This window comes from Equus quagga, chromosome 12, assembly GCF_021613505.1.
Source record: "Equus quagga isolate Etosha38 chromosome 12, UCLA_HA_Equagga_1.0, whole genome shotgun sequence".
NCBI classification, from domain to species: domain Eukaryota; kingdom Metazoa; phylum Chordata; class Mammalia; order Perissodactyla; family Equidae; genus Equus; species Equus quagga.
Window position 1 is genome coordinate 79,976,084 of NC_060278.1, and position 11,085 is coordinate 79,987,168.

At 42.9% G+C, this 11,085-nt stretch overlaps 1 protein-coding gene across 1 annotated transcript; it reads left to right on the forward strand.

Annotated features, from left to right (window-relative positions):
• Positions 1–3,193: 3,193 nt before the first annotated feature.
• Positions 3,194–9,517, forward strand: PCNA (proliferating cell nuclear antigen). Its single transcript, XM_046680047.1, has 6 exons — positions 3,194–3,596; positions 4,511–4,608; positions 4,770–4,837; positions 6,353–6,547; positions 9,041–9,164; positions 9,248–9,517. Exons 1-6 carry the CDS (start codon positions 3,376–3,378, stop codon positions 9,325–9,327), a joined length of 786 nt encoding a protein of 261 aa, XP_046536003.1. The 5' UTR covers positions 3,194–3,375; the 3' UTR covers positions 9,328–9,517.
• The last annotated feature ends 1,568 nt before the right edge of the window (positions 9,518–11,085 follow it).

Below are 11,085 nucleotides of genomic sequence, written 5' to 3' on the forward strand. Positions count from 1 at the left end.
TCTCCTTCTCCTTCTCCTTCTCCTTCTCCTTCTCCTTCTCCTTCTCCCTCTTCTCCCCAAAGCCCCCCAGTACATACTTGTATATTCTAGCTGTAGGTCCTTCTGGTTGTGCTATGTGGGACGTGCCTCAGCATGGCCTGATGGGCTGTGCCATGTCCGCACCCAGGATCCAAAGCATGAACCCCTGGCCGCAGAAGTGGAACACGGGAACCTAACCACTCAGCCATGGGGTTGGCTCCAAGATGTCATAAATATTTTCCAAAATACTTTTCTATTTCCTGCTGGGTTTACATTTATTTGAATCTTAATTGTTTAGTCTATCTGGAATTTGTTTCAGTGAACGGTTATTAGGAAGAATCTACAACTTTATTCTTTCCTAGAAGTTTTACCAATTGTTTGATCATAATTTACTTAATTCATTCTTTCTCTCACTGATTGGAATAGCACCTTTACCAGATGTTCAAGTGATCTGGCTAAAACACAAATTAGATCGTATCAAAGACCTTTGGATAACTTTCCCTTGCATTTACAGAGGGCTCGCAAAGTCCTGTGAGACTTCGACCCTGCCTCTCTTTGCAACCTCACCTTGCACCACTCTTCCCATTCAATGTGTTCCAAACACATCAATCTTTGAGTTCTATTATATGCCAATTATATCTCAATTAAAAAACTGGGGGAAAAAGATCCCACCCCAATCTTTGAATTCTAAAACTACTATCTGAACACCATCTAAGTATCCTGTCCTTTTTTTCCCCCATTTTTTTTTTTTTTTTTTGCTTGAGGAAGATTGCCCCTGAGCTAATATCTGTGCCAATCTTCCTCCACTTTATGTGTGAGTCATTGCCACAGCATGGCTGACAAGTGGTGTAGGTCTGTGCCCAGGATCCGAACCCATGAACCCAGGCCACAGAAGTGGAGCCTGCCAATCTTAACCACTACGCTACAGGGCTGGCCTCCATGCTCTCCTTTTAAAACACAGTACTCTTTCAGCCTAGAATACTCTTTCTTCCACTCTCCAAATAGCTAGCTTCTCTGGTAAAATGCTACCTCCTTGTAGAGGCCTTTTATGACCACAGGTGATAGCCATTCATATGTCTTTATTTCAACTGATCATGTGCACTGTGGGTACCACATGGGTGGAGTTTAATTGCCATTTAAAATGTCTTCAAATTGATTACACTTTGACTTAGCATTAAACCAGAATTTTATTATGTCAGCAAAAAGCTCAGAAACAGAGTAGCAGAGTATACATTTGTTATTAGTGAAACAAATGTGCCTCACTGGAGAAATGAACACATTCCATGTTTTGCAAAAGAACAGAGACTCTAAAAGACCTAAGAAAGGAGAACACAAAATGATAAAGCTAATATATTTTGACATATTGAGGTATGTGAAAGGATAATTGATCACACATAAATTGATCACACAAGAAAGTGCCAGTATCAAAATTTACAAGTGGGAAACTATCAACAAAATGAAAAGGCAACCTACTGAATGGGAGGAAATAATTGCAAGTCATATATCTGATAAGGGGCTACTATCCAAAACATATAAAGAACTCATACTGGGCTGGCCCGGTGGTGCAGCGGTTAAGGTTGCACTTTCCGCTTCGGCAGCCCGGGGTTCCCCCGTTCGGATCCCAGGTGTGGACATGGCACTGCTTGGCAAGCCATGCTGTGGTAGGCATCCCACATATAAAGTAGAGGGAGATGGGCACTGATGTTAGCTCAGGGCCAGTCTTCCTCAGCAAAAAGAGGAGGATTGGCAGCAGATGTTAGCTCAGGGCTAATCTTCCTCGAAAAAAAAAAAAACCTCATACAACTCAATAGCAAAAAAACAAACAACAACAATTGAAGGTGTCTTAAACTCAATGAAATAGATACATCTAATAGCAATGCCAGAGGGAGAGACAGAGTGGGGAAAGGCAATATTTGAAGCCATAAAGGTCTGAGAATATTCTAGACAATGAAATATAGGAATCTTCTGATTCGGGAACACAAAATTCCCTGAACAGGATAAATAAAACCAAATCTTAGATACACGGTAGAAAAACTAAAGAATCTACAGACCAAGATATCAGCTGCAACTAAAAGGAAATGCTGTAATCAAAGCAAAAGAGAAATAATGGGGGGATACATAAAACAGGGAAATGAAGTGCTCCTTTTAATATATAGGAAAAAGTTTAATAGAAAAAATATAAACATGGAATAGTCAAGACGTATATGAAAGAGGTCCAACCTCACACAAATGAGCACAGATTTTAAAATGAGACTGCTAATATCTATAGTTAGGAAAATAAGGGGAAATGAACATGCTCATATTCTTGGCTGGAATGTAAATTGCAATATTTTAGAGGTCAGTTTAGTAACATTTACCAAAAATTTAATGTGTATGATCTTGGACCCAGCAAAACTACTTCAAGTTTATCTCAGAAAAATCATCTAAGTTCCCAAAGGTGTTTGTAATCACAAGAAATTGGTAAAAAACAAAAAAAAAGGTTACATAGGATATGACGCCATCTTTTTAAAAGGTACCGATATAAAAAAGATGTACGTGGCATAAAATATACTTTATTAGGTACGTTACAGAAGTGTTAACGGTATGAACCCATTTTTGTTTTTTAAAAATGTATATTTGTACAAAAAAAGGAAGGTTAGAAAGCTGTATACAGGAAGTGATTGAGTGGTTTGCGCTCGGGGCGGGTGTGGAGCTGAGATAATTTTTTTATCATAACTGTGCACCTCTTTATCGTTTGACTTCTAGGAGAGCGTCACTTCTTTAACAGCAAGAATAAAGTGCACCTTTAAAGAAGCTGTTCTCCTGAGGCTACACGGCGGCTTTCCCCCCAGGTAGGCTGGATTTGTGTTTCACTTTCACTTTCGTGATTGGAAACTCTTTATCCCCAATGCGGGAGGTTGAGGCATCACACATCCGCCGCTCGACGACCCTGGCCTGGGCCTGGCCCGGACTTGTCCAGCGCCCAGACGCCGGAACATAACAAAAAGGCGGGGAGTCCTGCCGGACACCGCCCCCTCGGCCCGGGGAGGTGCTGAGTTCCTGCCCCGCCTCCGTCCCCGCATCCTCCAATGGGTGTTCCTGGGGGGGCGGGCTTTGCGCGGAGAAGGCAGGCGATTGGCTCTGGCGTCTCTCCGCCAGGCAGTGGGCGGGGCAGCGTGGTGACGCCTCGACACGGGGCGCGGGGGCAGAGAGCGCGCGCTCGCAGACGCGGCCGTATTAAACGGCTGCAGGCGCGGCAAGCTTGGATCTTTCTCGCTCTGAGGCTTTCGGCGGTTCTCTCCTGTTCTGTGAAGCCTAAGCCGGCTACACCTTCCTCCTCTTCTTCGCCTGCAGCCGTGTCGTTGCGACTCCACCACCATGTTCGAGGCGCGCCTGGTTCAGGGCTCCATCCTGAAGAAGGTGCTGGAGGCCCTTAAGGACCTCATCAACGAGGCCTGCTGGGACATCAGCTCGAGCGGCGTGAACCTGCAGAGCATGGACTCGTCCCACGTCTCCTTGGTGCAGCTCACCCTGCGCTCGGAGGGCTTCGACACGTACCGCTGCGACCGCAACCTGGCCATGGGCGTGAACCTCACCAGGTGAGCCGCGGGGCGGCGGGGAGCCGGCCCGGGTCCCCGAGTCCCCCGCCCCCCCAGCTCTTGGCGGGAGCGCCTCCGAGCTGTGCTCTCATTGGCTGGCGTGGGGTGTCTACGCCTTCTCATTGGGCTCCCATGCCGGGGGGCGGGATCCAGCGGAGCGCGCGGTTCCGAAAGCCCGCGCTGGCGGCCGCGCGAACCGGCACTTTCCGCGCCAAAGTCACAAAGCTGGTGGTGGCGGGAAAATGATGGGCTTCTCTGCGGTGCCGGGAAAAGACTGTTCCAGAGCTCTTTGGACATTGGGTGCCGGCGGCCTTGGATGAGAAATCTTGGTCTCGGTTGACTTTAACCGCTTTATAACATTCTCTAGGCCTGCCTCCTTACTTAGGGACAATAGGTTGTTTCTGGTCTCTTATCATTGCAAAGTTGCACTTGGCACCTGAGATCTTGGATTCGAGGAAGGTTTCTCCAGGGCAGTAGCTTTCAACTTTTGGTCACTATCTAGCACGTATACATGTTTCAATTTTTAAAAGCTTATGAGGAATATTTACCCATGCTACATGCGATGTACTTTAATAGCTGTATTACATCGTTTTTAATGGTCCTCGCGGGCCAGTAATTACTTCGTCCGCTAAAAGGAGTTTGCAATTCAGGAAATGCTGCTCTTTTATTTATATTCAGAAATGAAACTGCTGGCGGTAGGGTGTGGGCTTTTTAGTTTAAACATAAATACTGCCAGATTGCACTCCAAAATGGCTGGACCGGTTTCCACATCCTCCTGCAGCACGTTTACCTAACTCTCCAATTCATCAGACCGCCTAATGGGTAAAAATGGTAACTGCTTGTTTTAATTGCTTCGAAATCTAACAATCTTGAGAAGATGGTGTCGATTTTAAACTCTGTCTTCTGTGTTTTAGTATGTCCAAAATACTAAAATGTGCTGGCAATGAAGACATCATTACCCTAAGGGCTGAAGATAACGCGGACACCTTGGCACTAGTATTTGAAGCTCCAAGTAAGTCATACTCTTCTACTGAGTTATGCTAAAAAAAATTAAAATGTGGTATCAGTATTTCTCAAAGCTGTGAGAAATTTAAGATAATGTTTGTGATGCTTGTAAAATTTACATCAGTTGTAAACTTCCACTGTTCTTCAACATTTGTTTTCTTTTGGTAGATCAAGAAAAGGTTTCAGACTATGAAATGAAGTTGATGGATTTAGATGTTGAACAACTTGGAATTCCAGTGAGTATCAAAATTTCTGAGTGTACTGTACACAGCCATGATAGTTACATACGATATGTTGATATGTTAACACGTTAGTATAATTTAAAGCCTACTTCCTAATAGAACTTCTTCTATGTATCTGCTGATGCATGATCCAAAGTGGGGTTTTAGTATTTAGACTGACACACTTGTCATTTTATTAAACTACAGTACTCTAAGGTGGATCATTGGTTGAATTCATTGCTGCCAAGTATGCATGTTTGCATTAACCTCCATGCTTTTTTCTTTTCCTTAGAATGCTTGGTTTTTATTAAGAGTAGGTTTATCAACATCAAAGGAGAGAAGAGGTGTTGGAGTGTTTAAAATACCTAATATCATATTCTCTTGTTTTGTTTTGGGAAGCAGGTAGGCCTGCTTGCACCATCGTTGTTGGTAGTTTGTATGCCATTCTCTAATTTTTTTTTTTTTTTTTTTTAAGATTGGCACCTGAACTAACCACTGTTGCCAATTTTCTTTTTTTTTTTCCTCCTTATTCTCCCCAAAGCCCCCCAGCACATAGTTCTACATTCTAGCTGTAGGTCCTTCTGGTTGTGCTATGTGGGATGCTGCTTCAGCATGGCCTTCAGCATGGGGTGCCATGTCCACGCCTAGGATCCAAACCGGTGAAACCCTGGGCCTCTGAAGGGGAGCCTGTGAACTTAACCACTCAGCTACCGGGCTGGCCCTTTCTAATGTCCTCTTTTTGTTCTTTTTTTTTTTTTTTGAGGAAGATTAGCCCTGAGCTAACTGCTGCCAATCCTCCTCTTTTCACTGAGGTAGACTGGCCCTAAGCTAACATTCATGCCCATCTTCCTCTACTTTATATGTGGGATGCCTACCACAGCATAGTGATACCATGTCCACACCCGGGATCCGAACAAGCAAACCCCGACCCGCCGAAGTGGAACATGCACACTTACCTGCTGCGCCACTGGGCCGGCCCCTAATGTCCTCTTGATTTAACCCTGGAGGGTGATTACAGGGAGGCTCTACTTCCCTGGATAGTGCATTTACTGTTAAAGGTTTAACTTCTAATTTGTTTTTCTATAACATACTTGTTTTATATCTGTGTTTATTTATTTATTTATTTTTAAGGAAGATTAGCCCTGAGCTAACATCTGCTGCCAATCCTCCTCTTTTCGCTGAGGAAGACTGGCCCTGAGCTAACATACGTGCCCATCTTCCTCTATTTTATATGTGGGACGCCTACCACAGCATGGCTTGCCAAGTGGTGCCATGTCTGCACCTGGGATCCGAACTGACAAACCCTGGGCTGCCCAAGCGGAACATGCACACTTAACTGCTGCGCCACAGGGCCGGCCCCTGCATTTATTTTTTGAGTGGTTAGAGTGTGTTAAGAAATTATACGAGTGATATTTCAAAATAATCAGAAAATCTTAAATTCTGAATTCTTGTTTAGATGCTGATTCTTCAGAAAATGAGGGTGCCAGATCTTTAATTTCCAGCAACTGACTTCAAAATTTTGTTTTATAGGAACAAGAGTATAGCTGTGTAGTAAAGATGCCTTCTGGCGAATTTGCACGTATATGCCGAGATCTCAGTCATATTGGAGATGCTGTTGTGATTTCCTGTGCAAAAGACGGAGTGAAATTTTCTGCAAGTGGAGAACTTGGAAATGGAAATATTAAGTTGTCACAAACAAGTAATGTTGATAAAGAGGAGGAAGCTGTAAGTAGTTTTTAAGTAAACAAATACTTTGAAGAGAATTGTAACACTGCTTAGCATTAGGTTATGTCTTAGTCTGCTTGGGCTGCTATAACAAAATACCATGGTGACTTATAAACAACGTACATTTTCTCACAGGCCTGGAGGCTTGGAAGCTGGCAGATTCCGTGTCTGATGAGGACCTGCTTCTTGGTCCATAGACAGCAGCCTTCTCACCTGGTGGAAGGGGCGAGGGAACTCTCTAGGGTCTCCTTTATAAGGGCACTAATCCCATTCCTGAGGGCTCCACCCTCATGACCCTAAGCACCTCCCAAAGGTCCCACCTCCAAATACCATCACATTGGGGATTCAGTTTTAACGTGGGGGGCACAACACAAACATTCAGTCTAGACAAGGTGTAATTGCTAAAATTAAAGAACACTCTAAAGAAAAATAGACAACTGCATTTCTTAGTAATTTGTGAGAACTGAAAGACCTTATTGAAATCTGCAGGTGTTTTGTTTTTTGTTTTTTAAAGATTTTATTTTTCCTTTTTCTCCCCAAAGCCCCCAGCACATAGTTCTGTATTTTTAGTTGTGGGTCCTTCTAGTTGTGGCATGTGGGATGCCACCTCAGCATGGCTTGATGAGCAGTGCCATGTCGCGTGCCCAGGATCTGAACCAGTGAAACCCTGGGCCGCCAAAGCAAAGCATGTCAACTTAACCACTTGGCCACGGGGCCGGACCCCCAGTGCTTTTTTAATAAATCACAGAATAATGGGTCTGTATGAAACCTGCACATACTCAAGGACAGGACTGCGAAGCTAGGTGTCTAACCTTTAGCTTTCTAGAGGTACTTACTCTGCTTTTACCAAATAATTGAGCATAGGATGGCAACTCACCAGAGGGATCTAGTTAGGGGTAAAATCTAGCTGTTATGAGGTATGTAATCCTCATACTAATTTTCTTTGTGGTAGGCCCAAAAGGGGGCCTAGACAACCCTCATTTAACCGAAAAATAAAGAACATGCTAATTCCTAAATATCCTTAAATTAAGGTTTTCCTGTAATCAGGTCTTTTTTTAGATCCGTGGAGTATTTATAAACTAATATTTGGCCATTGTACTAAAATAAAACTTATACTTGCTAGCCTGTGAGCCTCAGTTAACTCTAAATCAAGGACAATTAAAGGTCCTATCCTCACGGGATTATTAGGATTAAATATGGTAACATCCAAAGTGCTTAACACAGTGTCTGTCATATTGTAAATTCATAGTAAATATTAGATATTCTTGTTCCTTGCATGAATAGTCAACCCTCAGTTTAAATGAAGGTAAAATTCCATTTAAATATAAACTTTAAAAATATATATATTAATAACAAAACCCTAGAGGCTAATTCTGACTTTTGTCTCCTAAGTTACATTCCACTCTCCTGCTATCTTCATTTTTTTTTTTCTTTTGAGGAAGATTAGCCCTGAGCTAGCTGCTGCCAATCCTCTTCTTTTTGCTGAGGAAGACTGGCCTTGAGCTAACTGGCCTTGGCCTTCAGATCCGTGCCCATCTTCCTCTACTTTCTATGTGGGATGCCTACCACAGCATGGCTTGCCAAGCGGTGCCATGTCTGCACCCGGGATCTGAACCGGCAAACCCTGGGCCGCCAAAGCAGAACGTTGCACACTTAACCGCTGAGCTACCAGGCTGGCCCCTCTTCGATGTTTTTAAAATCTCAAATATTAGTTCTTCCATAAATATTTTAATATTATCTGATGTATAAACATTAAACTTTACCATATCTAAGAAAATTATTCAATATTAAGGAATTTTTCAGTATTCCTATTTCCTTGGTTATTTCAGAAGTTTGTTTCAGAGTCTGGATTTTGCCTATTGCACCCTTATGTCAATTCTTATGTTCCTCTACATTTATTTCCTATAAACTGGTAGCTACAACTTAGAGGCCTGATGATCTGATATTCAGGGTGCTTTCTTTGGGAGTGGGTGAGCAAGAATACTTCTAGGTAGTAATGTGTACCTCCAGTAGAAGGCATGGGGTGTTTGGATATCTTTTTGTGATTTTAGCAGCCGTTAATAATCATTGTCTAGATTCATTAAGTCATTAGAGTTTGCAGAGTTGTAATATATTTAATTCCTTCTTCATTTATTAGTTGGTTTATTTATTAGAAAATATTTCAGGACCGGCCCAGTGGTTACGTTTGCATGCTCCGCTTCAGCAGCCTGGCTTTTGCGGGTTTGGATCCTGGACGCAGACATGCGCAACACTCATCAAGCTATGCTGTGGTGGTGTCCCATATACCAAAAATGGAGGAAGATTGGCACAGATGTTAGCTCAGGGCCAATCTTCGTCACACACACACACAGAAAATTAGTTTCATAGCATCTTCTAAAGTAACCAGTAAAGGGTTTTTTTTGTTTTTGTCTTTAAATATATATATATTGTAAACTAATGGGTTGCAACTTGCTTGACATTTTTCAATATGATGAGTCTTGTTTTCTCCCTTAGGTTACCATAGAGATGAATGAGCCAGTTCAGCTAACTTTTGCACTGAGGTACCTGAACTTCTTTACAAAAGCCACTCCACTGTCTCCTACAGTAACACTCAGTATGTCTGCAGATGTACCCCTTGGTAAGATAAATTGTTGAATCGTGTTTTGTAGGTAGTGTATGTGGTACTTCTCAGTAATTAACTATCTTCTTGTCTTCTTTCAGTTGTAGAGTATAAAATTGCTGATATGGGACATTTAAAGTACTATTTGGCTCCCAAGATCGAGGATGAGGACGCATCCTAGGCATTCTTAAAATCCAAGAAAACAAAACCAAGCTCTTTGAGAACTGCTTCTGAAATGCCACCATGTACTTAACTATCTTCTGTCACCAAATTTGTATCTCTGAGTACATATGTAGATAATGTTTTCTGTAAATAACCTATTTTTTCTTCATTCTCTACAATCTGTTTAAAGAATAAAGTCCAAAGTCAAATCTGGTCTTGTTAACCTAGAAATACTTCTAACTTACCAAGAAATACTCCTTATGATTCTTTTTTATAACAAAAGGGTTATGACTCTAAATGCATTTTTAAGAATTGTTTTCAATTTAAATAAAAATTATTTGAATTTTAAACATAACAGGACAGTGCCTTCATTTAGACTACGACTGTTACAAGGATCCTAGGGAATTCACAGCTGAAGCTACCCTATCATGTAATGTGTTTATTTTTTCAGTGTAGAGCAGCCTGATATAAATACATCTAGATATAGCAATAAAAAGTATTCCAAATACAGTATGTGACGACGTATCTTTGGGGATTCATTTGCCAAACTTGTTTTGGTATTCTAACTTGAGCTCAAGAAATGAACAGGGGAGAGTAGGACAAATCCTATATATTTCATTATTGTCATGTTCGTTAGCAAAAACTAACACTTTGTTCAGAAGCTTAATGTACTCAAAAACTGTGGGTTTTTATAAGACTAGCATTAGTTATAGGGTGGTGTTTGTTTAGCCGGGGGAACATTTTATAAGAAACTTGGAAGTTTTAATAGATCTGTATAGGATTCAAGGAGTATGTGTGCAAAAATAATTTCTCCAGTATAAGTAGCCTTGTTTGGGACTTACTCCCTTAAAGGATGAAGCAGCTTAATTTCCATGGATGTTGGATTCAACCAAGAAAGTGAAAAGGCCCAGCACTTGTGAAACAAAGACTGTTTAAAACAAGATCATAAACTGGCATGCTACATACTGAGAATTATGAGTCCTTTTTCCCAGTGTATTTTGTGTTGGGTAGATTAAATGATTTTGTTGTACTTGGACTGAGGAGTTCTACTTATTGGACTTCAGAACTCACTGCATCCAGTAGGTAACTATTCATTACCTTGTGTGTGCCTGGGCAGGGAAGGAGACTGGCTGCAAAGGGGCTTGATGGAACTTTTTGGGGGTGGTTCCAAGACTATGCATTTGTCAAAACATCCAATTGTACTTTATTATATGTAAATTATGCCTTAATAAATTTGACATTTTAAAAAGCTTCATGTGCGGCAAAATATCCCTTGTGGACGAGCCTCTTACCTGGGCAAGGCCTGATGACAAGGAGCGGGAAACTGAAGCATGAGAACGTGGGGCTGCTAAAGAGTATGGGGGGTTATTGACTGGTAGAGACTGTGGCGCGCCCCCGTGGAAGGCTGACTGTCCTGCAGTGGGTCTGAGACTCGGGGGCTCCGAGGGGCTGAGCTTCCGCCTCCAGGGGACGCCACTGAGCTCCCTACACTCCCCGAGGGGTCAGGGAAAGAAAAGCTGGCTTGTCCTGGGCCTCACTGGCCCGGGCAGGCAGGCACCCAAGGGACGGCCCCCCACCCCCTGCCTCTGCGGAGATGGCCGGCAGCAAGCCCAGGCCGCGGCACCTCCCGAAACCACACGAAGCAGCACTCCGACGCCTCTCGCAGGCTGCCCGCAGCAGCGTAGGGTTGAAACGGGGAGATCTCCGATAGCGGGAGGAGAAGGCGTCGCTCCCAGTGACGCCACTTCCGGCGCGCCGCCTTCCGCTGCGCCATTTC